Source organism: Carassius auratus, chromosome 21 (genome assembly GCF_003368295.1).
Source record: "Carassius auratus strain Wakin chromosome 21, ASM336829v1, whole genome shotgun sequence".
Taxonomy (NCBI): domain Eukaryota; kingdom Metazoa; phylum Chordata; class Actinopteri; order Cypriniformes; family Cyprinidae; genus Carassius; species Carassius auratus.
Genome location: NC_039263.1, coordinates 24,099,335 through 24,125,072, shown reverse-complemented (window position 1 = coordinate 24,125,072; position 25,738 = coordinate 24,099,335). Strand labels below are relative to the sequence as shown.

At 33.5% G+C, this 25,738-nt stretch overlaps 1 protein-coding gene across 1 annotated transcript in view; it reads right to left on the bottom strand.

The window, feature by feature from the left end:
- LOC113039051 (phospholipid-transporting ATPase IC-like) overlaps positions 1 to 24,171 on the bottom strand; it is a 34,648-nt gene extending 10,477 nt beyond the window's left edge. Inside the window, exons 1-15 of the mRNA XM_026196923.1 lie at positions 23,949 to 24,171; positions 11,701 to 11,882; positions 11,525 to 11,622; positions 8,736 to 8,849; positions 7,218 to 7,316; positions 7,048 to 7,109; positions 6,869 to 6,941; positions 5,976 to 6,046; positions 4,608 to 4,690; positions 4,277 to 4,435; positions 4,111 to 4,199; positions 2,742 to 2,932; positions 2,462 to 2,670; positions 1,057 to 1,100; positions 94 to 250 (exon numbers count right to left, since the gene is read on the bottom strand). Of these exons, the coding sequence (XP_026052708.1) occupies positions 94 to 250; positions 1,057 to 1,100; positions 2,462 to 2,670; positions 2,742 to 2,932; positions 4,111 to 4,199; positions 4,277 to 4,435; positions 4,608 to 4,690; positions 5,976 to 6,046; positions 6,869 to 6,941; positions 7,048 to 7,109; positions 7,218 to 7,316; positions 8,736 to 8,849; positions 11,525 to 11,622; positions 11,701 to 11,869 (1,618 nt within the window). The 5' untranslated portion in view covers positions 11,870 to 11,882; positions 23,949 to 24,171. The remainder of the gene's footprint in view (positions 1 to 93; positions 251 to 1,056; positions 1,101 to 2,461; positions 2,671 to 2,741; positions 2,933 to 4,110; positions 4,200 to 4,276; positions 4,436 to 4,607; positions 4,691 to 5,975; positions 6,047 to 6,868; positions 6,942 to 7,047; positions 7,110 to 7,217; positions 7,317 to 8,735; positions 8,850 to 11,524; positions 11,623 to 11,700; positions 11,883 to 23,948) is intronic.
- Between the last annotated feature and the right edge of the window lie 1,567 nt (positions 24,172 to 25,738).

The window sequence follows — 25,738 nt, the reverse complement described above, 5'->3', positions numbered from 1 at the left end:
GATCAGACAGAACACAAAGTAGGATTAAGAAAGCTAAATATTGGTGTCATTTTTGCATAATCTCAGCAGATAATGATATTTTTATCTCCTCACCCCCTTTATGCTCCACCATGACGGTGTGACACAAGGACAGGAGTTTGAAGAACTCCAGAATTTGAGGATCCTTCTTCGAACGGATGCAAGAAACGAGGAAACTGTCTTCGAACTGGAACTTTTTGTCGGCGTGTTTATTCCAACTGAAATCCACAGGCTGAGTAAAAATAGGAGAGAAAGTGAAATGAATAAATGTGACCAATCAAACATTTCGACAAAAAAACGTAAAGTTAAAAGGGTAGGATAAAATTACGTTAGCTGAAACTAAATTAAATCACGTCATATGTTGAATAAGTAATGTAGAAAATGAATAAAAACACACTCTCTAAAAATAAAATCGCTATCTAAAGTTAAAAAATAAACTACATAAATGTACACATTACAAATAAAACAAATCAAATAAATACTTTATGAATGCACTCTAGATTAATAAAAATAAATTAGTGTAGTCTCTTTTAAATAAAAATAAAATCCTATAAAGCCAGTCTCTATAAAAACAATTAAATAATTAAACATAAACAAACAAAACTATAAATGTTGTTTTGATAAATAAAAATCAATCATTCAATCAATAGATAAAACTATCTAAAATCTCTATAAATCCATCAATCAAATCCATAACTATAAACACACTCTCAATAAATACAAATAATTATCAATCAGTCAATAAACTGATAAACATACTCAGCAAAAACTGTTAAAGCACTATCTACGAATAAAAAATTAATTTAATCAATCAGACTATCAATAAAACTACATAAATGTGCACTTTAATAATACGCTCCAATATATGCCATAAATAAACAAATAATAAAATAAATTAAAATAAACACTATGCATAGACGGTGCATATATATGCATTGCATATTTAAAAATTATATAGTAAATAAATCAACTATTTTAACAATAATAAAATAAATAAGTAAATAAATAAAAATTCAAAAATGCATTCTGCATACGTACCTTTCCACGGTCCAGGGCCACACCGTCTGCACTGGTGGGATCACCTAAAGATCAACAGAGCACTGTCAACTATCACACACATTCAGTTCACTTCATTATTAAAGCAAGACGACTTTAAAATATGACGTAACGATTTGGGTGTTTACACAGAAACGATAACAGTGGTGTTTTCAAAAACTTGCGTTTAACACCCGTTAACAAAAATATGCATTTTCAGTTCCCAAAGCGCCTTTGTTGTGTAAACAAAGAGTCAAAACGCATAAGTTTCCCCTCTTCTGGCTGAAAACTAACTGTAAATGGCTCCTAAAGCACACTTCTGAGAGCAGATTGCATGGAGACACTCATTTAATATTCACTGGTAGAGGTTTATAAGCATCTAATAATGTGAAAAGGAGTGCTATTGAAGCTCAAAACAGATGATATCTACTTATTTCATGGCAAATTCGAAGGTGTAGCGTGTTTTACTCATCCAGGACAGAAACCTGACCTGTGTGAAACTAAAGCCTCAAATCAATATGCAACAATTGCAAAACAATATGCAAATTATGTCAAAAAGATGTTTCTAACAGTATAGCAGATACAAAATTATATAAATATCCGTTGTCACTCTATATCTCCAATAATATGTCTCAGTAAGATGGGATTTAAGTGATCAAAAGATATAATGCAATACAATCCAATGACGATTGAGAGATATGAACAAATAAACGTTCCTCAAAAGCTTGGTGATCATATTCACTTTTTTCTAAAAAATGATACCTGGATAATCAAGGTAACCCAAACTTCCTCAGTCCAGTGTTCATTTTGTAATATTACTAAGAATATCAAAGTTATTTTTACATTTACTTTATAAAAATCAGATTCAACTGTAAACAGACGCATAAATCATGAGCTGAAGTATAATTACACTAAAATGACTTTTACTTGATAAAAAAGAAGCAATCAGACGATAGAAAGCACTATTATTAGTTTTTACACATTTTTCAAATGTGTTTATTTTAGATTTTACATATTTTAATTTTAAAGTCTTAGTAATTTTGTTTTTTTAATTTTTATTAGTTAAAAAAATAGTCTATATACATATTTTATTAATTTTTATTTTCCGTTTTTGTCTATTTCAGTACATTAACACAGATTAAATAATTAAATAATTTAAATAATGAGAAATAATATTCCTCTTTTATATATTATTTAATTTCCATTTATTTTAAGCAAATAAAATGTTTTTTTCTAATGTTTTTAGTTTTAGTTTTTACTGTTGTGTGCAAAAAGTTTTGATTATGTTGATTATATACAAACTGTTGTACCAAATAATTATATATTTACAATTATAAATAATAATAGTATTTACAGAGTTAGTTTGCTCATAATGTTCCTCTGAATGCAAGGCTGGGGTTTGTCTCACCGTAAGTGCGTCCTGTGATGGTGCACTTCTTGAAGGCCATGATGTTTTGCGTGAGCGTGCCGGTTTTATCAGAGAAGATGTACTCGATCTGCCCCAGCTGCTCGTTCAGTGTGGTGGTCCTGGCTTTGGCCGGCGTGTCTTTGTCAGCGTAGTACATCTGCAGATCCCAGTTAATGAACTTACTCTGTCCCAGGCGGATCACCTCCACGCTGAGAGAAGAAAACCAGTGAGTAATCTGCTGAACAACGAGAGCTGTGTGGAGGAGAGGCGGCTGTCGTACCTCACATAGAGAGAGATGGGCACCATGGTGTTGAGGATGATGATGTAGCCCCAGAAACTGAGGAAGCCTCGGTAAGATGAAGAGTAGCCGAGGCCGTCGTACAGATACCAGGCCTTCGAGCCGATGCTCTCGTACCAGTACGTGTGTCCGATGGCCAGACCAGCGCACAACAAAACCAACAACCCGAAGATCTACAGAGAGAACCAGAGAGAGAAGAGAATATATTAGTGTGCCAGATGAGAAAGGATTTCATGCATTGTATTATTAGGCTATTGATGCATTACCTAGAAGTCAAAACAAATCTATAAAACTTGCACAATAAATATGATTAATACATTAAATTCTACAAATGGTCTATATAAAGAAAATAAGAAATTCTATAAATAAACATTTAAATGCACTCTCTGTAAATAAGATTCATAAAAACAAAAACAAATACATAAAACTTGCACAATAAATAAATTCTACAAATGTCTATATGAATAAAAAATACATAAACTAATTTGGATGCACTCTCTGTAAATAAGATTAATAAATAAAAACAAATATATTAAACGTGCACAATAAATATGATAAATACATACAATTCTACAAATGGTCTACATAAATAAAAATAAACAAATCTATAAATAAACAAACTCAATGCACTCTCTGTAAATGAGATCAATAAATAAAAACCCAATAAATAAAAAATTCTTTACAAAATGTACTTTATAAATAAATCAAAATGTATAAATAAACTATAAATGCACGCTCTATGAATATAAGGAAATCAGATGATTACATGATTATAATGATTAAATAAAAATGTAAAGATCCAAATATAAAAGAAATAGACAACTATATAAATGCACTCTCTATAAATAAGATTAGTAAATAAAACTATGAATTTACTGTATAAATAAAAATACTGAATATAATAAAGAAAAGTGCACTCTCTATAAACAAAAAAATAATAGATAAACTATATATGCACTTATAAATAAAAGTGAAAATTTCAACAAATAACGATTTAAATAAATATAGATAAATACTTTCTGTAAATAAGACTAATAAACTATAAATTCACTCTATAAATTAAAACTGCTCAATAAAACAAAAATCATATGCGCTCTCCATAAACAAAATAAGAGATAAATAAAATGATGAAAGCACTATAAATAAAAATAAATATCGTATGAGTGCATTCTCTGTAAATAAATGAATTAAACTTTGATAAATCACTTTGTATAACTACTATAGATCAGTTTATTTATTTTAAAAACAATATTTAAAACAAACACAATGTTAAATACACAATGCATAAATAGCAATATAAATAATAAATTACAAATTTAATCTAGAAATGACTTGCGGGTGTTAAACTGACCGTGTAGACCATGTAGTTCATCAGTTTGTCAATCAGGGTGCGTTTGAACCTGGTCTTCCCTCCGTTCCTCATGATTTTGGTGTCATTTCCTGTAGAGCGAGACATCACAGCTGTTTACAAACACAAACACACTGAACCTCTGATGGTGAGAGCGAAGTGAACTGACCTGCGAATATGACCAGGCCGTGGCACTCGTCCGTGTTACGAATCTTGCATCCTCTGAGCAGCATGTTGTCCAGGTCGAGCGCGTAACTCTGTCCGTCCCAGATCATCGTTCCCATAAACTTATCCAGACGGTTGTTGGGCTCTTCACACATGATCAACGCTGAGAAGACAAAACGAGCATTTTGTTTTTAGTGAGGACAGACACGCCTGGTTAGCACATGGTTTGAGGCCAACATGTAAAAATCACAGTCAAGCAGCTACTCGCACACAAATGATCTGCTGGTTTGTGTCCAAGTCTGTCTGAAGTACACTATAATAGGTGTAACCCTCACCATTAAAGCCGGCCAACTGATTCTCCTCCTGAAGACGCTCGTCGGTCACCTTGAGTCCCATCTTAAACTTCAGATTCGTCTCTCTGGACGAACGAGAAACAACACGTCGTCAGTCATCTGACAACAACAAGCACTAAAAACACCTCCCATCCTCTTTCATGAAGCAGTGAAAAATATACATTTAATTTTAATATTATATATATATTTATTTGGTTTTTTTCTGATTTTTATTTTTAGATTTTATATTCAGTATTTATTAAAAAAATTATATATATATTTAATTTCAACTTCAAGTTGCTTTCAAAGGATATTTCACCGGCATTATAATATTTTAACATTAAAAGACTTATATTAAAATAAGAAAGCTTTTATCAAATATTACAAATGAAATATTCTATCAATTAAATATTTAAAATTTGTATACATTTATGAAACAGTGGAAAAGCACACAGACACAGCAACTGAATCACAATTCTATTGCATGTAAAAACTAAATTAGGGAAGTGTATTTAAACAAATGAAAATGTAAAAATACCTTAAAATGTAAAACAGAGGAAAAGCAAACATAAACAGGAGAGCAAATGAACATTTAAGGTGTGTGTAATGAATTAGGATCCATAAACACATTTAAGGTTTCTCGCTGAAGATATTTCACTAATATTATAACAATAAGCATTAAAAGATTTTAATGCAAATCAAAATGTTATAAAATTTAAGAAATATTATATCAATTCAATATTTTAATATTTATGAAACAATTTAAACAGACAGATGAACACAGGAACTGAATTATGATTATATTGTATATAAAATGTGTTGTGTTTTTGTTTTGATGGACTGAAACAAATAGACTGAAAATGTAAAAAAAAAAAAAGTTTCATAATTAGGATCCATTAAACTATTAAAATACAGACTAATGTGAAATACTTCATGTTTCTTATTTTGAAACAAGGCTTGCATTTGAAAAATTTATAAAATATTTAAATATTAAATTAATTATATCAATTAAATTTGTTCATATTAATGAAACTATTCAGAAGCTCACAGACAAACAAAGCCAGGACCTGAATTATGATTGTTTTGAACATAAAGAAAACTTAATAAAGCGATTGTATTTGGACTGAACTGTGCGAGACAAAGAACAAATCCATTACACAACTTCCATTCAATGAGCTCTCGTAGTGCTGACATGAAGTCATCAGATCACACACAAACTGATTCATGCAGTGGTTATGGACAGAACTAGTCGATTATGACTACTGTAAAAATAAATCATCATAAAAATAGGCATTGCGTATTGAAATACTCGTCTAAAAGTGTGGAAATATGCACTGATGATGGTCTGTGTGCGTTTAATGTGTCTCTTACCCGTCGAGCTCCGCCGTCTCTACATAACACAGACTATTGGGATTTGAACTGGACAACAACAGAATATCGGCCTACATGAGGTCAAACACAGGTGAAGATGAGAAACCAACCAAACATGACATCAGAGCGGTGAAGAAACATGACATCAAACCACATGGATGTTCAAGGTAACATAAGAATCAAATTATTAATAAAGTAGGATATATAAAATTTGGGAAAAGTGGAGAAACGAGCATAATTCAATCAGGCCAACATTAAAATAGACAATGATGTGATATACTTCAGGTTTCTAAAAGTGGATATTTCACTAATATTATAAAATAAATAAAATTTATTTAAATTAAATACAAATAAAAAATGCACTGAAAATAATGAAATAAAAATTTTAAGATTTTATAAAATGTTTAAATGTATATATATATATATATATATATATATATATATATGCTATATCAGTTAAATATTTTAATTTGCATTATTTTATTTTATGCATGTCATTAAATATTAATTTGTCTTTAAAATGGCATAGAGCAAACCTACACATCTAAGAAATAAATCAGTTATAGATAAGTTTATTTTTTATGTATAATTTTATTTTATTTTTATTTATATTTGTATAATGTATAAATGCTCCACCACAGATGAAGAAAACACTCAAATCGCACATGAACAAAACAAAACCAAAAAAAACACACACAAAAAAACCCAAACAAAAAAAAAAACAAAAAAAAAAAAAAAAAAAAACCAAACCAAACCAAAAAAAAAAAAACACACACAAAACAAACCAAAACAAAAACAAAAACAACAACAACAAAAACACACAAAACAAACCAAACAAAACAAAACAAAACAGAATCTCAACAGGAAAGCAAATAGATTCAAAAAGAACTCACTGGGATAAAATCATTTTTCTTTAGTCTGACCACGTCACCAACTTGTAGGTTCATCCATCTGGTTTCTTCAAACCTGAAAAATGGAGAATTCAGGCTTGCGTTTAGGTAATTGTTTTTCACTGACGAACAGGAGCACTAATCTCATGCACTATTAAAGCAGATTAAAGGTGGCTCTTCACCTGCCATTGAGCAGCACGTCACACCTTCTGTTGTTGATTTCTTTGTCCATCCTGTGTCGTGCCTTCCAACGAGACACAGATCAGATGACAGAAACCATTAGCACGTCCTGACAACTACTGGCTGCCTCTCAACAAACCCATTCCCTCAGAAAGCACAGTCAGGGACTCACCAGGTCGTCCACCAGGTCTTTAATGGCGGTGATGCCCAACACCAGCACTAACGGCACCAGGGTGGTGTACCACGGCAGCGTGGTGATTTGAGGAATGATCTGAAACATTCAAACACGCACATGCATGTTCAGAGAACTACACCAGATCCAAAAACAACCCGTTCATCTTCAAATATTACAGCAATACATTTTATAGAGTGTGTGTGCGTCTGTCTGTGTCTGTGTGTGTGCGTCTGTGCGTCTGTCTGTGTCTGTGTGTCTGTCTGTGTCTGTCTGTGTCTGTGTGTGTGCGTCTGTCTGTGTGTGTGCGTCTGTCTGTGTCTGTGTGTGTGCGTCTGTCTGTGTCTGTGTGTGTGCGTCTGTCTGTGTCTGTGTCTGTCTGTGTCTGTGTGTGCGTCTGTCTGTGTCTGTGTGTGTGCGTCTGTCTGTGTGTGTGCGTCTGTGTCTGTGTGTGTGCGTCTGTGTCTGTGTCTGTGTGTGTGCGTCTGTCTGTGTCTGTGTGTGTGCGTCTGTGCGTGTGTCTGTCTGTGTCTGTGTGTCTCTGTGTCTGTGTGTGCGTCTGTCTGTGTCTGTGTGTCTCTGTGTCTGTCTGTGTCTGTGTGTGCGTCTGTCTGTGTCTGTGCATCTGTCTGTGTCTGTGCGTCTGTCTGTGTCTGTGCATCTGTCTGTGTGTGTGCGTCTGTGCGTGTGTCTGTCTGTGTCTGTGTGTCTCTGTGTCTGTCTGTGTCTGTGTGTGCGTCTGTCTGTGTCTGTGCATCTGTCTGTGTCTGTGCGTCTGTCTGTGTCTGTGCATCTGTCTGTGTGTGTGCGTCTGTGCGTGTGTCTGTCTGTGTCTGTGTGTCTCTGTGTCTGTCTGTGTCTGTGTGTGCGTCTGTCTGTGTCTGTGTGTGTGCGTCTGTCTGTTTGTCTGTGTGTGTGTGCGTCTGTCTGTCTGTCTGCGTGTCTGTGTGTCTGTGTGTGTCTGTCTGTGTGTGTGTGTCTCTCTGTTTGTCTGTGTGTGTGTGTGTGTCTGTCTGTCTGTCTGTCTTTGTGTGTGTGTGTGTGTGTGTGTGTGTGTGTGTGTGTGTGTGTGTATTATTTAATGAGCTGACATACCCTTTTTATTTTCAATTATTATATCAAAACAATATTCTTTATAAATATTTGTGAGATATACATTATACACATATATTATTTTTGAAAGATACATTTTTTTGTATTTTATTTATATAAATAAAACAAAATATTTGTAGTTTATATGAATCTATTTTATATTTCATATATTTTTAATGATGTGACATATGAAAACAGATTATATGAAGTTCATTTCATAATATTCATAAATACATTATTTAATTAATTCTATATATATTTTTTTTTTACATATTTTCCATACTTTAATCAACACATATATATGCTGAGCGACAGATGTAAATAATATAAAATAATAATACATTTGAAATAAATAATAAAATCACACAATTCTCATAAATGACTAATACACATCTTCTAGTAGATGCAGTGTTTGTGGGCGTTCACCTGCAGGATCAGCAGACACAGGAAGTAGAGGTTGGCCGCTCTCTTAAACTGCTCGTACAGGTTCAGTGGCAGGAAGGTCAAGACGTTGTATTTGTACGTCTTGATTGCATTGCCCTTAAAATTGACAGAAATTCAAGTTATTATCAAACTGGTGGAAAAACATTCAAATCTTCATTTGTGCAAGTCCTCATCCCAAAAGGACTGAATTGTGAACTAATCACAATTAATTAAGATATGCTTTACATAAAACATTACCTGCTGAATGAGAAATAATATATCAATATTTCACGGAAAAATTCAAGGCTTTGTAAGGGAAAATAGCTTCACTTGTAACCCAAGACTCTTCAGAAGGTTTAACCGTTGTTAGTTGTGAAATAATGCAGACTAGTTTCTCAGGAGCTTTCTGAATTATGAGGCTGGAGCAGCAGATGAATACATTAACAATATTTATCAAAAATCTAAATAAAAACTTGTCTTTAGATATGGATTAAAGATTTCATGGAAGTTTCCACCATAACATAGCATAGTACTGTGTAGCATAGCATAGCATAGAATAGACACAATCCCACAATGCTAACTTTTTTTTTTTTAATTATGAGTTCATTTCACTTAATCTTGAGATTTTACATCTCACAATTTTGACTTTTGTCATGTTTATTTTTTGCAATTTAGTAATTTTCCACTGAATTCAGATTTTTGACATAAAAACAGATGGAGTCAAGTTCACATCACATTTTCAAATAGTTAATAAAATGAGAACATAACATTTTCTTTAAAATATTAAGTAATTCATTTTATATTTTAATAGATTTATTAAAAATATATATTTTGCAATTCAGAATTAATTACTATAAATATCACATTTATTTATATAAATAAATGTTAATGCAACTTTTTTTTTTTAAATTGGAATTCTGACTCCATGCCAGAATTCTATTTTTCACTGCCATGGATGAAAAAAAAAAAAAAGATTTCATTAAATGAACCGTGACATTTTTTTAACTTGTAATACTGACTTCTTTTCTCAGAATTGTGAGACACACACTTCAAAAAATATAAAAAAGTTTAAATGACTTTATTTGCATTATTTTAACCCCATGGCAGAAACAATCGTCCAAACAGGTTCATATTCATGAGTCTGACTCCATGTTTCTCTGCAATTCATTTTCCTGTTTTTCTATTTTTAGTTTTCTCTATTTCAGTTCCATTCACTCTCGGTCTCTTTCTCATTGACAATTTTAGTTACCAAACCCAACTGATTTCCATAAATGTAAATCACAACACATCTCTATCTGCTCTCGTGGGGTAACATTTCACCTCAAGATGAATCCAGTCATACATCTCACACAGAACACACGACACACGGCAAACCTTGACACATCTGAGACCGAAGGACTCGTTTAGCCAGTCTCAGATAATAGTCATACCAAAGATCCTAAACTCCTCCATTCTGAACAGACCTGTTGCATGTCTAACGTGAAAATGATGCAAGAAAATGATCATAAAACTCTTAGTTTAGACAATAATAGAGGCCGAGCCCCAAGGTGTTAAGAGATATTTAACACAACAAAACAAATAAGAGACTAATCGAACACAAAATGCATGACGTGTTATAGATATAAATGTCTCGGACTGCAGTGTAACACTAAGACAATGTTTGAGTAGAAATATGAACCATGAGTGTAATTAATATACAGAAATGTCACCTTTGAAGCTAAACTGTGTCACGTTATCGTTGTTGTTTTTCAGGTGAATTCAGAAGTGATTTATGTGACTACAAATTAAACATTTAACAGAGAAAAACAGATACAGAGTCCCTTCTCAGAAAACTGTAAATTAATGTTAATTGAACACTGGTTTGACCAATACATTCAATGATTGCAAAGCTTGTATGAGAGGAAACGTATCAAAATAATGATTATGGTATAGTAGTAAAAGTATAGTTTCACTTTCAGGGTCCTTTAGTTTAAGCTGAAAACACCTTCCTTCATCAAACACTCACTGTGTGTGGTGTAAACAGTGGAAGAATCCAGCGTCTAGTGTTTAGGGAAATCATTATCTGAGGACGCTCGCAGTATTTGCCAGGACAATCTCTAGACTCCAGCCTCTTAAAGGCACAGTCACTGACTTTTGCTTACAAGCTCACTTCAAGCACCACATCACCCCAAAATAAAAGCTTAAAATAAAATAACAAATACAATTATTTATGTATGGAACACCAGTCAAATGTGTAGAATTATTTTTTTTTAAATGTTTTTTAAAGAAGTCTCTTCTGTTCCCCAAAGTTGCTTTTATTTGATAAAAAACGGAGTAAAAATTGCGAAATATTATTACAATTTCAAACATCTGTTTTCTATTTGAGTATATAATAAAATGTAATTTATTTCTGTGATCAAAGCTGTATTTTCAGTCTTCAGTGTCACATGATCTTCAGAAATCATTCTGATATGCTGATTTGCTGTTTAATTAATATAAACATTACAAATGTCACTTTTGATCAATTTAAACCATCCTTGTTGAATAAAATAATACATTTTTATATTCTAAAGAAATCACTTGCTTAAAAAATACGAAGCAGCAGAACTGTTTTCAGCATTGATAATAATCAGACGCTGAAGGATGGAGTAATGATGCTGATGATTACATTTGACAATACATGATGTATTCTGTTCAATTAAATGCGGCTGAAAACTTTCTTTTCGAAATATTCAAAAAATCTGAATTATTCCAAACCAGTGTGCAAACCGGTATTTCAGCTTTTTATTCAAGATAGCAACGGATTCACTCACAGAATATTTGCTTTTCTTGATGCACAGGAAGACCTTCTTCTTGAACTCCGGCTGATTGCAGTACTCCCGGTCATTGGCTCGGACGCTCCAGCCGGGCTCTGAGACGAGAATCACAGTCAGAACACAGAACAAACACTGACAGGACACTTTCACAGCAGATCCGTCCTCATGCTCACCGACGGCAGGTGGGGGTCTGGTTTCTGGTTCTGGGAGCTGCTCTCCGCTGCGATCCAGATCATCTTCCGACTGTAGCTCTTCGTCTGTCTCGTCGTCGCTGTAGGGCACCACCTCGTCATCTGGGTCCTCCAGGGAACCCTGGGAAGCGGCCCGCGCTCGAGCACTCATCCTGAGAGACCCTCTGATCCCAGAAAACACACAATTATTGCATTAAGACTTTTAAACAGCACAGAGAGACAGTAATTGACAGATTTGCGTGTCGTGCAGCAACATGTCAAAACTAATTTGGCTTTCTAATACCATGCAGAAACACACACACGCTTTTTCCACTACACACACTAAACATACAAAATACTATTTTTGTTCCTCCAGGTACATAAAAATTTAAGACACAAATTCTATGTTTTTTATATATATTAAAAAAATATAAACCATAAAAAGCTGTGATTTGAAATTAAATACTGACAAAAAAAATAAACTTAATTTATTTTAGCTAGTTGTCAATGCAACATTTGTCATTTTCATTTAATTAGTAACTGAAGTGCTAAATTAACTAACACTACATAAGCTAAACAAAGAAAAAGAAAAATACAAACTACGTAGGCTATATATTAAATATAAAAATCTACTAAAAATCAGAAAAATTACAAAAACACAACTTAGTCATAATACTAAAATTTTTATAAATATATAAAAACATACTTGAAAAAAATGAAGGTAAAATATATTTGTGTTATTTTATATGCATACACATAAAACATATTTTTGTACTTGAATAGCAACAGAGGGGGAAAAAAAACATTCTTTTGAGAAGCAATTTAGTTGTATTTAAAATTGATTTATAAATATTTTTTTAACATCAATTTAACAATAAATAAATTGTGCATTTCCTTGTTCATTTGAAAAACTAAATATGTATTTTAAAATGTAATGAATATTGTATTCATATTAAATTATAATTATTATGATTAAATAATACATTATTATCATCATCATCCTCATCAATAATAAACAATACATTATTATCATAATTATTATTATTAACTGATTGCTTCCTTCTCAGCAGCATTCCTAGAGCATGTGATCAGTGTTTTCACACTGTATGGATTCCTCAATTCAGCAAAAAGTCCATTGTTCATGATGAAAATGAAAGGTATTAAATGCATTATGCATTAACTAAATACAAAAAACCGAGACAAACTTTGACACAGAGACGCTTTACAGGACAAAACGTGCTGCTGGTGAAAAAATATTCTGAAGATATCTGACGTTCCTCAGACTGTAGCCTCATGGGTAACGCCACGTAATATCCAGCATCACACAACACCAGCAGTCAGAAAACACAGCAAACCACAGCTGCACATGCATCCATACCACTAGAGACAGCTTGTCTAGTTCTGATAAGATCTAGGTCAGATGATGACATTTTCATATGTAATAATATACACAAATCCACAAAAAACAAAAACACACACAGGTTTTTTTGCTACTGCAATGCATATATATTTAGGCATCCAAAGTCACTGAAACTGCATATATACAAGAAATATTAAATGTATTTTAACGTATGTTGTACCATACAACATATACCTTATATTTCTTTGTATGAGAATCAAAATCAAGAGCCATGATGCCTTTACTGTCTGAGCAACAGGAATGACTAATATATGTATGTGTGTGCAATAAAAACAAAGAAGGTCTTCTTCAAAGTCAACAGGGTTCACAATCTGTTCTACATCCAGAATATGATGCATTTCTAAGTGAAACATTATCCCGGAAACATAACCAAAAGAAAAAATCCTGTTCAAAATTTCACTGGTAATCAATTAGATGGTAACAATTGTCTTGATATGATTTTTTTTGTCAGATTGGGTTAGGATTTGGCTGTTTTATGGGCAGCAAAAGACACTACATTTTGATAAAACAATGATTAAGTCAAACATAGGTTTCATTGCTGCTGAATAATTAACAACAAGACCAGAAGCAAGGTTTAAGAAAGTAAACAGCCTATATTTAACAGCCAGAAGGTCACTTTTGATTTCATGTTGACTTCAATGATGGATGAATTTCTCAGATGCAAATTCGGCCACAAATCACACAATAATCCTCTTCTGGTCTTATGGAAACCTGAGGTGTAGGTGATCCGGCTGAGCAGTCTAGCATCTCTGAAGCATCACCGATACCAGCCAGCTGAAGTCATTGTTTGATAAGAGATTAATTTGGAAAAGTTGAGCAGGGTAGAATCCCTCTGTAAATATTTAAATATGTCCTCCTTTCATCACATGAGGTATTGCTTAACACATTTACCAACAATAAAAACCCAATGCCTTTCCTTTGTTAAATATTACATGAAAACCAGAAGGACGTGACATGTTTTGGGAATACCTTGAGCTAAATATCCTTAAATCCTGTGATGAAGTTACACTAATCAAACAGCAGAGCAGAATTCAAACTGGAGACAAACACTTTTATTAAATGTGGCCCGAAGCGCTGAAATAACACACTCTAACAGGATGCTGTGTGAAGAGCAAAACACAGCACACACCCGGAAAGAGAAAGAAACACAGCATGCAAAACATACACCCATGTTTATCCACGGCTCACTTTGCGTATGTGATGTAATGCCACAAGAGGTGACATTTTTGGATGGGTGGATGGATGGACGCACGGACGGATGGGTGGAAGAATGGATGGATGGATGGATGGACAGATGGTGGATGGAAGGATGGCCAGGTGGATGGACAAATAGACGGATGGGTGAATGGACAGATGGACGGATGGTGGATGGCCAAATGGATGGACAAATAGACGGATGGGTGGACAGATGGGTAAATGGATGGACGGATGGATGGATGGATGGATGGATGGATGGACAAATGGACAGATGGGTGGATGGACAGACGGACGGAGGGCCAGATGGATGGAAGAATGGCCAGATAGACGGATAAATAGACGGATGGGTGGATGGATGGACAGATGGATGAGTGGACGGATGGACAGATGGATGGTCGGACAGACGGACAGATGGATGGATGGACGGATGGCCGGATGGATGGACAAATAGAAGGAATGGGTGGATGGAAAGACAGATGGATGAGTGGACGGATGGACAGATGGATGGATAGACGGATGGACAGATGGATGGGTGGACGGACAGACAGATGGATGGGTGGACGGCCTGATGGATGGATGGATGGATGGATGGGCTAATGGATGAACAGATGAGTGGATGGATGGCCTGATGGATGGGTGGATGGATGGATGGATGGGTGGATGGAAGGACAGATGGATGGACAAATAGACGGTTGGGTGGATGGAAGGACAGATGGATGGATGGACAGATGAGTGGATGGATGGACGGATGGACTAATGGATGGACAGATGAGTGGATGGATGGATGGATGGACAGAAAAACAGATGGATGGACAGATGGACAGACAGGTGGATGGGTGAACAAAAAAATTGATGGATGGATGGACGGATTGACAGATAGGTGGATGTATGGATAAATAGATGGATGGAGAGAGTGATGGATTGACGGATGATGGACGGACGGACGTATGGGTGGACGATCTCAGTCTTATGTAGAGATTTCCAGCTGACGTGTTTAACCTTTGAATCTATTTATGGCAGATCAAGTGTGAATACTACAGCATACTTCAGTCTGACGCGACCAGAACAACACGTTCAGTTAGAATCTTAACTCACACACAAAACCCTTCAGCCGTCCACTTTCACCATTCACTCCATTACAGCTCAAACATCTCCTTTTGTCTGTGAACAACAGCTGGTGTTAATGAGTTAAGTGATCACTGTTCACTGTATATAATAAACCAGTTCTCAGTGCATGTCAACATTCCCATGTCAAGTATCTCTGGAATGCTATAATAAGAGTCTTCGGTTTTAAACACACGCTTTTGAATTGCAAACCATCTATTAGCTGTATCTATGTTTGTGTGTTGGTGGTTTTCAAATGGAAAAAAACAGTCACCAAACTTTATCTCGTACAACTCTTCCCTGTTCCGTGAATGACACTATCCAACAATCCTGATCTACAAACAGACATACAATCACACACGTCATCGCATACTCTCTGCTCTATGATGACGAGAACAAAGATTCCCATTCAACCGGCTAAACAACTGCCTACGTCTACACAGAGCATCTGCAGTAATGTGAATACAAGCAGGTCTCGGGAAACGGGTTTAAAGTCTTGCACTGAGCTACGCTATGGAAACCCTTTCACATGGGGGAAGGGTTCGAGAAAAAAACCAGAAGGAGAAAACACAGGGATCCCTTTGAGATCACATTCACCTGCTGTTGTGCAACCTTAGAGGAGAGACAAGGCAGCTTCTGCGAACATCTCACAAAACCGACAGAGTTACATATGTCCTTATCTTTCCTTGTTTATATGCGTTAAAACAGTGCGGAAGAGACGTTTTAGTGTAATTTAACAGAGAAGTAAAAAAAGACGTTCAGCATAAAGGTGGTTAGGGAAGTGGTTAGGACACACCTTACACTGTACATACAGAGTGCACATGACAGTTTTACATTTCCAATTCAACAAAACTGTCTTCAATAACCATTTGAGGTTGAATAGAATTGTAGAGTTACTACGGAGATTAAAATGATTTTTCATTGAGAATGGCACAACCAATTAAATTAAATTAAAATAATAAAATATACAAGTGCTCAACCATGTGCACATATTCTCTTTCATTCAGCAAAACTATAAGATCTTTACTAATACTGGTATATATACACACTAATATAAAGTGTGTAAAGTTAATTATTTACATTTTTAGCAATTTTGCAACTAAACACTATAATTCACCTTAGATATTGACATTAGTGTTAGGCAAATTCTAAATAGACAAAATTACAAAATATAAATAGACCAATTAATGAGAAATAAATTATTTTAAAAAATCACTTTGTTCTATTTTTAAAATGTATTTTATTTTTGTGCTAGTTGTTTTTTTTTTTTTCATTTCCACATTACATAATCTTTCTTCATGAAGCCCAGGCAGAACAAATTTGCCTAAATTGTTCATTAATCTAGTCCTGTGTAAACTGTCACATGGTTTTATAAATACTTTCAAATTCAGTATTCATTCAATACGGCAAATGTATAAATAATAGTCTTGCTTTTTGATGGAAACAGCCAATCACAGTCATTGGCTTAAAAACAAGTATCACTTGGTCATTTAACACGTCCCAAAACCATTCAAGCTGGCGGTTATTAAGAAACCACAACTAAATCCCAGTGAACTGGCAAATTACAGTCCCATTTCAAATCTTCCATTTATGTCTAAAATTTTTGAAAAAGTTTGCTCAATTTTGCTCCTTCCTGCAAAAAATATCTGTATGAAGAATTTCAGGCAGGTTTCATGCCCCACTATAGCACATAAACTGAGCTTGTTAAAATTATAAATGACCTGCTTCTTGCGTCAGATCAAGGCTGCATCTCATTGTAAGTTTTACTTGATCTAAGTGCTGCGCTCGACACCATAGATCATGACATACTCATAGATTGATTACAAAACTGTACAGGTATTAAATACAAAATACAGGTATTCAAGGGCAGGCTCTAAGTTGGTTTAGATCCTACCTGTATTGTCGCAACCATCTTCTCAATTATCACCAGTAAAGTATGAAGTGCCACAAGGATCTATCCTAGGTCCTCTGCTATTTTTTTTTAATAGACATGTTGCCCCTTGTTAATATTATTAGAAAATACAGGATTAGTTTCCGCTGTTATGCAAATGATACTCAACTATATATCTCAACAAGACCAGATGAAACTTCTAAATTATCTAAGTTAACAGAGTGTGTTAATTTATTTTGCATGACCAATATTCCTCCTATTAAATTCGGATAAGACAGAGATTTTACTTATTGAACCAAAAAGCAGTACACAGTATCTCTTGGATTACAATTTGCAGCTCGACAGATGTACTGTAACTTCCTCTACAGTCACAAATCTGGGTGTAATATTAGACAGCAACCTTTGAAAAATAATATCTCCCATGTAACCAAAACTGCATTCTTCCATCTTAGAAACATTGCCAAGCTACGAAACATGTTTTATGTTTCTGATGCAGAAAAGCTAGTTCATGCATTCATGACCTCTAGACTGGACTATTGTAATGCACTTCTAGGTGGTTGTCCTGCTTCGTAAATAAACAAGCTACAGATAGTCCAAAATACAGCAGCTAGAGTCCTTACCAGGTCAAGAAAATATGATCATATTACCCCAATTTTACAGTCTCTCCTACCTATTACCTATTAAGTTTCGTATCAGTTGCAAATTATTATTACTTACCTAGAAGGCCCTAAATGTTTTATCTCCTGCGTACCTAACTAGCCTTCTACCACGCTACAACCCATCACGCTCCCTAAGATCACAAAACGCTGGACTTTTGGTAGTTCCTAGGATAGAAAATTCACTAAAGGAGGTTTTTCACATTTGGCTCCCAAACTCTGGAATAGCCTTCCTGATAATGTTCAGGGTTCAGACACACTCTCTCGGTTTAAATCTAGATTAAAAACGCATCTCTTTGGCTTCAAATAATGCATCTCATAATCTTGGTCTGCAGTTGTATCTGATCATATGTGCATTATTATTATTTAGCTTGGGTTGAAAATCATCATTGTTTGGAACAGCAGCTATGCCAATTATGCCTCGATTTGTTTCTCTATTTCCGCCACATCAGGATTGAAATACTGAGGTAACTGATTTACACAAGCTTCAGTCTGGATCCAGAACACCTGAGAAGAGATGATGCAAACCCCTCAGAGGATCTTAGATAATGCCAAACCTGAAACAACATACAGAACTAACAAATATTGCTATAAGTTTGATTGCAACATAATAAAATAATTACTGTTAATAGTGTTTATTGTCTTTTTGATTACATCTTTAATACATTTTTCCATATTTTTCTGCCATATCCTGAGAGGCCGATGCACTTTAAAGAAATAAGTTTAGCTAGATGCATTGGTGCATGCATGAGAGAGCAGGTTTTGGTGGTGTGTGTTGGACTTATGTTTTGTCAGGGTGAATTCAGCTTCAGCATCAGAAATGAAACATTGCAGATAAGAACTTCTTAATATTCTTCCAGAAAGATTAAATGCAGGGTAAAAAAAAAAAAAAAAAGGTTCTCAGACATAATATTCCTCACAAAAATACTTTCCGATTGTTTATTTTAGACTTTTCCATGTATATTTGAATGCACATGATGACGCATTCAGGTAAAATGTGTTTTTGAGTCTCACTCATGTTTCTGTTCAGGTTGCACTAGTAAAATCTTCTCTCCCTCCAACACAACACAAGCAAATTGCTCCCAAGAACTGAAAGGCCAATGCTCCAGGATTTGAATTTCCTGACTTGTAAAGCAAATGGGTGAGAATTTGAATCCAGTGAATTGCAAAACTGATTTGCACAAGGCATCTTGGGAAAATAAGAGTCACTCTTCTTAAAGCTATACTTCCAAAAGTGTGTTTAATCACAGTAAAGTTTTAGATAAGTATATTTTTATATAAATAGAAATACAGTTCATTACATCTATTATCACAGCAATTAATTTGTAATATATAGAACCAAGAATTTTACTTAAAATATGTATATTTTGCTGTACATCTCTTGTCTCCTTGTTAACATTTTAAATCAGCAATAACATTATCTATCCTTCCACCCAAATACTGTAAAGTAAAAAATCATATATTTTACATTTAAAAATCCTGGATGGAAATTAATTTTTGAAATCTTTTAAATGTGCGTACAATATAAATGTAAAAAAAATATATAAATATAAATGTTAACAAATACATTTCTGGACGCAGAGCAGGCGTCCTTGGTTGCAACATCTTATCATCCTTTTATTACTGATATTTAACAGCAGTTTTGCTGGAAGTGAAGATTTTGTTCTCTTGAACACATGGGATGAAAATGGTGCTTTATATCTTATGCAATATTTGATTTTAATTTACAAACACACACTGAAAAGCAATCCATGCAGAAACAATTTCAACCAAAAATTGCTGGTAAATTCATTACAAAGAAACAGCAAGAAGAAATATTAAATTTAAATTAAATTTTGAAGTAAAAAGACTGAAATTGTATTTATTGCATATATTTAAAAATCTAGTTTTATAGAGTATTAGCTGTTTCTTGGGTCATTTCTAAAACATTTACCTACAACCCCAGAAATATGTAATGATCCGAAGTCTTGAGTGAATTCTGAGAAAAAGCGTGTAACATAAATATCTCATTTGAGCAATTTTGCAACTAAAATTTGATCAATTAATGAGCAATGGGGGGGGGGAAACATCCTTTTTAATTTTTTATAAATTTTCACGTTTAATATGTTGCTATTTCTTGGCAAATTTCTTTTGAATTTTACTAGCAATTTCTGAGTGAAAATTGTTTATACACTTTTTTTTTGATGCAATTTAAAAAAAAATTGTGTGGTACGTGATATTATCAATCACAAATATGATTGAATGGTGAAAAGACTTCACAATAACATGCATGGATGAATTGTGTATAATATGATCAGGAACACTCATAAACAAAGTAAAATACATATACACATACATAAATACACACACACACACGAGTCGGTCTTCTTCTTCTAAAGCACATTGTTTAGCAACCCTCCGCAGAGGTAAACTTTTCCCACGTCTGCTTACAGAACACAATTGAGTCGTGTTACACTCCACTACATGTGTTTGGCCTCTCATGCCAGCTAGAGCACTATGGGTAACAGTATCCTCCATTAGAGAAAGACTAGAGGAGAACAGAAACAGGAGAAGGTGGAGAGATGTGCGGGGGACTTCCGGGACGGACAACTCATGCACTAACCATGCACTTGATGTTGGATTCACAACTAACTAAACTACATCTGGTTTCAATCATGCACATTTAACTTATAAATTAACTTCAGGGAATTCAAGAATCGCACCTGATGATGTCATTGAACACAGCACTGCCACAAAATAAAGAGCAGCAACCTTTTTTACAATAATGTCTTAAAGCTTCTGCTTGGAAAATCAGGCCATTACATAGAAACAATCACACAATCAACAAGATGAACAACACATAATTGAGTTTAGCAATCATTAAACAAAAATATTTAAACCACAGAATGCCTTAAAGAACAAATCAAGTATTGTATGCAAACTCTTTTTAAAGTACTATGGTGTAGGTTTATTATGGTTGACTAAACAAATTGTTAGTTGAAATTATATAATTTAAAACTAAAGCTGAAATTGGAAAAAATATATAAAAACTATACAGACATAAAAACTAAAAATAATGTCAAAATCCCACAAAGTGAAATGAAAATTAGGAATATTAATATAAACAAATATGATAATATCTTTATGATACAAAAATAACATTGCTATTAGTTATGCATCTGTCTTCTGATTCTTCACTTACTTGAAGTTTATAAAATCACAAATACATTATTTCATATTATTTTATTATAAGCACAATAAACTATAATATAATAGAAACTAAAATTGAAATAAAAAATATAAATAAATTTAAAATAATATTAAAAGACCAAAAAAAAAAAAAAAAAAAAAAAAATCACAAAACACTTCACAAAAAATGTAAATAAAAACTAGAAAAATAAATATAAAAACTAATTTAAAATATTGCTAAAATATCACATCTCGACATGTGTATCAAATATTTTATATAAACTATCACCATTATATGGGTTAGCTAATGGCTGTAATTGTTAAAATAACTACCATTAAATGATCTCAATTACAATCTAATACCATAAAAAATTGCTGCAACATGCTGTAAAAAAGCATAATACTGGTTATCAGCCATAAAATACTGATGCATGTGAAAACAAGTCATCTACCAATATATTAACCCTTGCAACATGATAAATGGCTGTATAGTTCACACAGTAGCTCATGATGCTGGCAACATCACAGTCATGGGTTTAATTCCCAGCAAATGCATGAACTGATCACATCTAAACATTGAATCCAAAGTAAGTGGCTTTGTGTAAAAGCATCTGCCCAATGCATAAAAGTAAATGAGATGAAATTAAATGAGCAGGTGTGTTTATCTGCGATGCCTCCAAAACTAACCTACAGACTGAAATTGTAATTCAAAGAGAAAGCCCTAGAAACCGCACCCACTACATTTCACAATATTTGCAGTCCTTCTGGACACAGAAGAAACCAGTTCTGTGAGTAACACGGCTCTTTACAGAGCAGAGGCGGTTCAATTTAACCCACATACAGCAGAACGATATGCATTTGAGAAGAAGAACAACAGCAATCAAGTCCAAACACGTCCAGACATTCTCGCAGGAGATTCATTCATTGACCGTTCACTCATTCAGACTAACTTACAGTCTGCTTCTTTTACATTTACACATGACTGTCACAGATATAAAAAGGAACTGTTTCTCAATGGCCCAACGTACAATACATTAAAACTCAAACTTCCTCTAAATTTACCCATCTGCCTTTTACAAGCCTTTGCAACGACCTTTTGTTTTACAAAGGAATGGCAAGAAACACATTGAATTAAACAAAGCAGAAACCCTCAAACTGTTTTTTCTTAGATGCTCTAATATTTACAAATAATTTTTACAGTGTATATTTAATTTTCATTTACCGGTCTGGAAAATTCACTGAAGATTTCATAAATCATTTGTGCCCCTGGACCACAAAACCAGTCATAAGGGTGACTTTTTCGAATTGCGATTGAATAAATAAGCTTTCCATTGGTGTACGGTTTGTTATGATGGTACAATATTTGGCAGAGATACAACTCTTTGAAAATCTGGAATCTGTGGAAGCAAAAAAATTCTAAAAATTGAGAAAATGGTCTTTAAAGTTGTCTGAATGAAGTTCTAAGCAATGCATATTACTAATCAAACATGGGGTTTTTATATATTTATGATTGGAAATGTACAATACATCTTCATGGAACAAGATCTTTACTTAATATCCTAATGATTTTTGGAATAAAAGAAAAATCTATAATTTTGACCCATGCAGTGTATTTTTGGCTACTGATACAAATATACTCCAGCGACTTTTCAAGACATTTTCAATTGCATTTCAAAACTATATTTTCATTAAATAAAAAATGCTAGTATATTTCACAATTAATTACAAAGAAATGGCTTTTAACAGTTTTAGATCTTCCAAGACAACCCTGAAAACCATTACTATTAATAACCATTGGATATTATTATTACATGCATATGTTGCTCAAAAGATGTTAAAACCATCACAATTTCATGTGCGCCTTTTTTCAGATTGTAAAGTAAATTTGGTATAATTTTAAGCATTATTATGTTTAAAAATTACATTATGAGACATAATACACTATAAAACAAGCTTGTCTGACTTGACATGAACACATGACGGAAAAAGTGACTTAAAGAAAGACATGAAATGAACACCTCTTTTGAACTTTTGAGAAAAACAAGAGCTCTGATTTCTGACTGCAGGAGAGATAGAGGGGTCAATATACTCATAACCCTCACGTTCAGCTAAAATTAACTTGATATTTTTATATGTTTGGGGTTCAAATGTGCCTAAGGCATGTACAAACAAATAATAACCTGTTTTGAGGCACCCTTTTAGGTTTAAATATGTAAATGCATGTAAAAAAAAAAAATTTATTAGCATTTATTCTTGTGTTTATAACCAGAGTCTCAGAAACCTCAAACAAAACTAATGTTTTCTTAAATATATATAAGGGAACATATAAAGTATGTTTGAAAAGGATGGAACAAGCTAAGTAAATAGTACAGAGCACAAGTCAAGCAAAAAATGAAATTCTACTTTAGATAATAATTAGCATTCATGCATTAGAAAAATATGATATTAAATGATTCCCCACACTCAAGAGTTTCGAAAACTAAAATAAAGGTTAGTTTAAAAACTTCATATGTTGATCTTTATCACCGATAATGAAGCACCAAGTACTTGTTTAACCTCCAAAGAGCCACAGAGTTTCTTAACAAAAACACACAAAAAAAAGTTTTATACTAAACCTAAGAATTAGTGAAGAGTTTAAACGCATGTTTTAAAGATAAAACCGGAATAAATCTTCAGAAAAGAGGCAAAGATTGAGGAGTTTCTCCATCAAAACACACACAGGTAGAGGAGCTCAGGTGTGACACACCTGAACACGACAAATTTAACAAAATCACAAACACTTAAAAGCGTCTTTTAAGAAATAAAAATGACTTACCGATCTCAAATCGACTTGTGTGACTCCTCTGAAGCGGGTTTCTGTGTTTTATTGCTCCATGTTCGCTCCGTGTCAGTGTGGAAGAGCTGTTCTCTGTGTGTTCTTCTCAATCAGACTGGAAAAACTGGTCCGACCAGGAGAAGTTTTGCTCCTACAAACCCATTATACACACTAGAGGACGGAGGCTGTCTTTTTTCCTCTTTGAACACACACACACACTTCAAGACTGCAGCCCATTCCTCGGCGATCACGTGACCGCGCAGGTAAGAAAGGTGTGACTCATTTTACAGTCAAATCATGAGGGGAAATTTCTACGTTTGCTGTTGTTTTTATCGCTGTTTCCTGGTATCTATATGGAGGGGGTGTCACATAAATAATAAAAAACTTACTGTGCATGCAACAGATGCAACCTATATATTATTTATAGCTACTAAAATAGTTATCTTAGTAATATAATGTGTAATATATATATTTTTTTAATATGTGTTCTCAACTGAGTGAGTGTAAAAGAAACAACTGAATTAATAACCTCAGTAAAAGTAATGTAAAAGTAAAATTAGACCGTTTTGATCGAGTGTAATTTTGAATAGTGGTGAAGTATCGCCCTCTGTTGAGAGAAAAAGTAATCGGGACTCCGCGAGTGGAAAAATATGAATAATTATGATTTTGTAATTATGACATATTACTGTGTATTCTCCAAGTCAATCGCTATTAAAGTTTCTTAAATAAATTACTGAGGTGTAAATTATTGTTTAGACACCAGATGAAGCGCAAGAGATAATCACGTGACGTCTGTTACTTTTCTCATCGGTGCTGTGACTGATTCAGATAATCAGATAAAGTTATAGGATGTTTTACATTTTTATATATTTCTTTTTATCTACATGTTAGATGTTAATATATATATTTACGAGATATAAACGATTATACATTATACATGTCCAAATATCCCCGAAAGGTTTTATAAAACGTCACAAGATCTGAATCACCGAAACTGCTCGCCCTCTAGAGGACAAAACCTTTATTATTTATGTCACCTCACTCACCTCATCTGCATGTTTTAAACAAAATAAAATAACACCTAGAGGAAATTTTTTTGGAACTCTATTATTGATAATATTAATTGGAAGACTGCTTGGTTAATCCCCTTTACATAATTACAAAACTAAAGAAATACATTTAAAAATTGTGCATACCATCTACCCTGTTAAATCAATAATTTCAAGATACTCTGATATTGATGATATATTATTTTTGTAAAAATGAGAAAGTGGTGTTAACACATTTGTTTTTTGATTGTAAAATTACCCAAAAGTTTTGTAAGGAATTGGCATTTTATTTTTAATCTAGTTTTTCTTTAAAGGATATTATTGTGTACTATGAAAATAAAGTTAACAAAGGTCTTGAATACATTGCTGTGCAAATTTGTATAAACATAAACAAAAATGCCTAAACTCTCCCCCCAATATTTAAGGTATTTTAGCTGAATTTGTCTGTTTTATATCTTCATTGAAATTTAAAAAAAAAAAAAAAAAGTCATTAACATTCACACTTTATATTACTTTGAATGTCTTATGCTATGCTCTATATGTTATTTGTTCTGTGTTCAATAATAAAAACATTTAAATACCCATTCTTTGTCTTTACCACTTCTTAGTGTTTAAAATGTATATACAATTAAAATACATATTAAACTATTAGAAAACAATCAAAATTAGATGATTGTACAACAACATTTATTATATGTTGAGGTAATCTCATCTGATGATTTTGGAGCTTTCATAACGTTA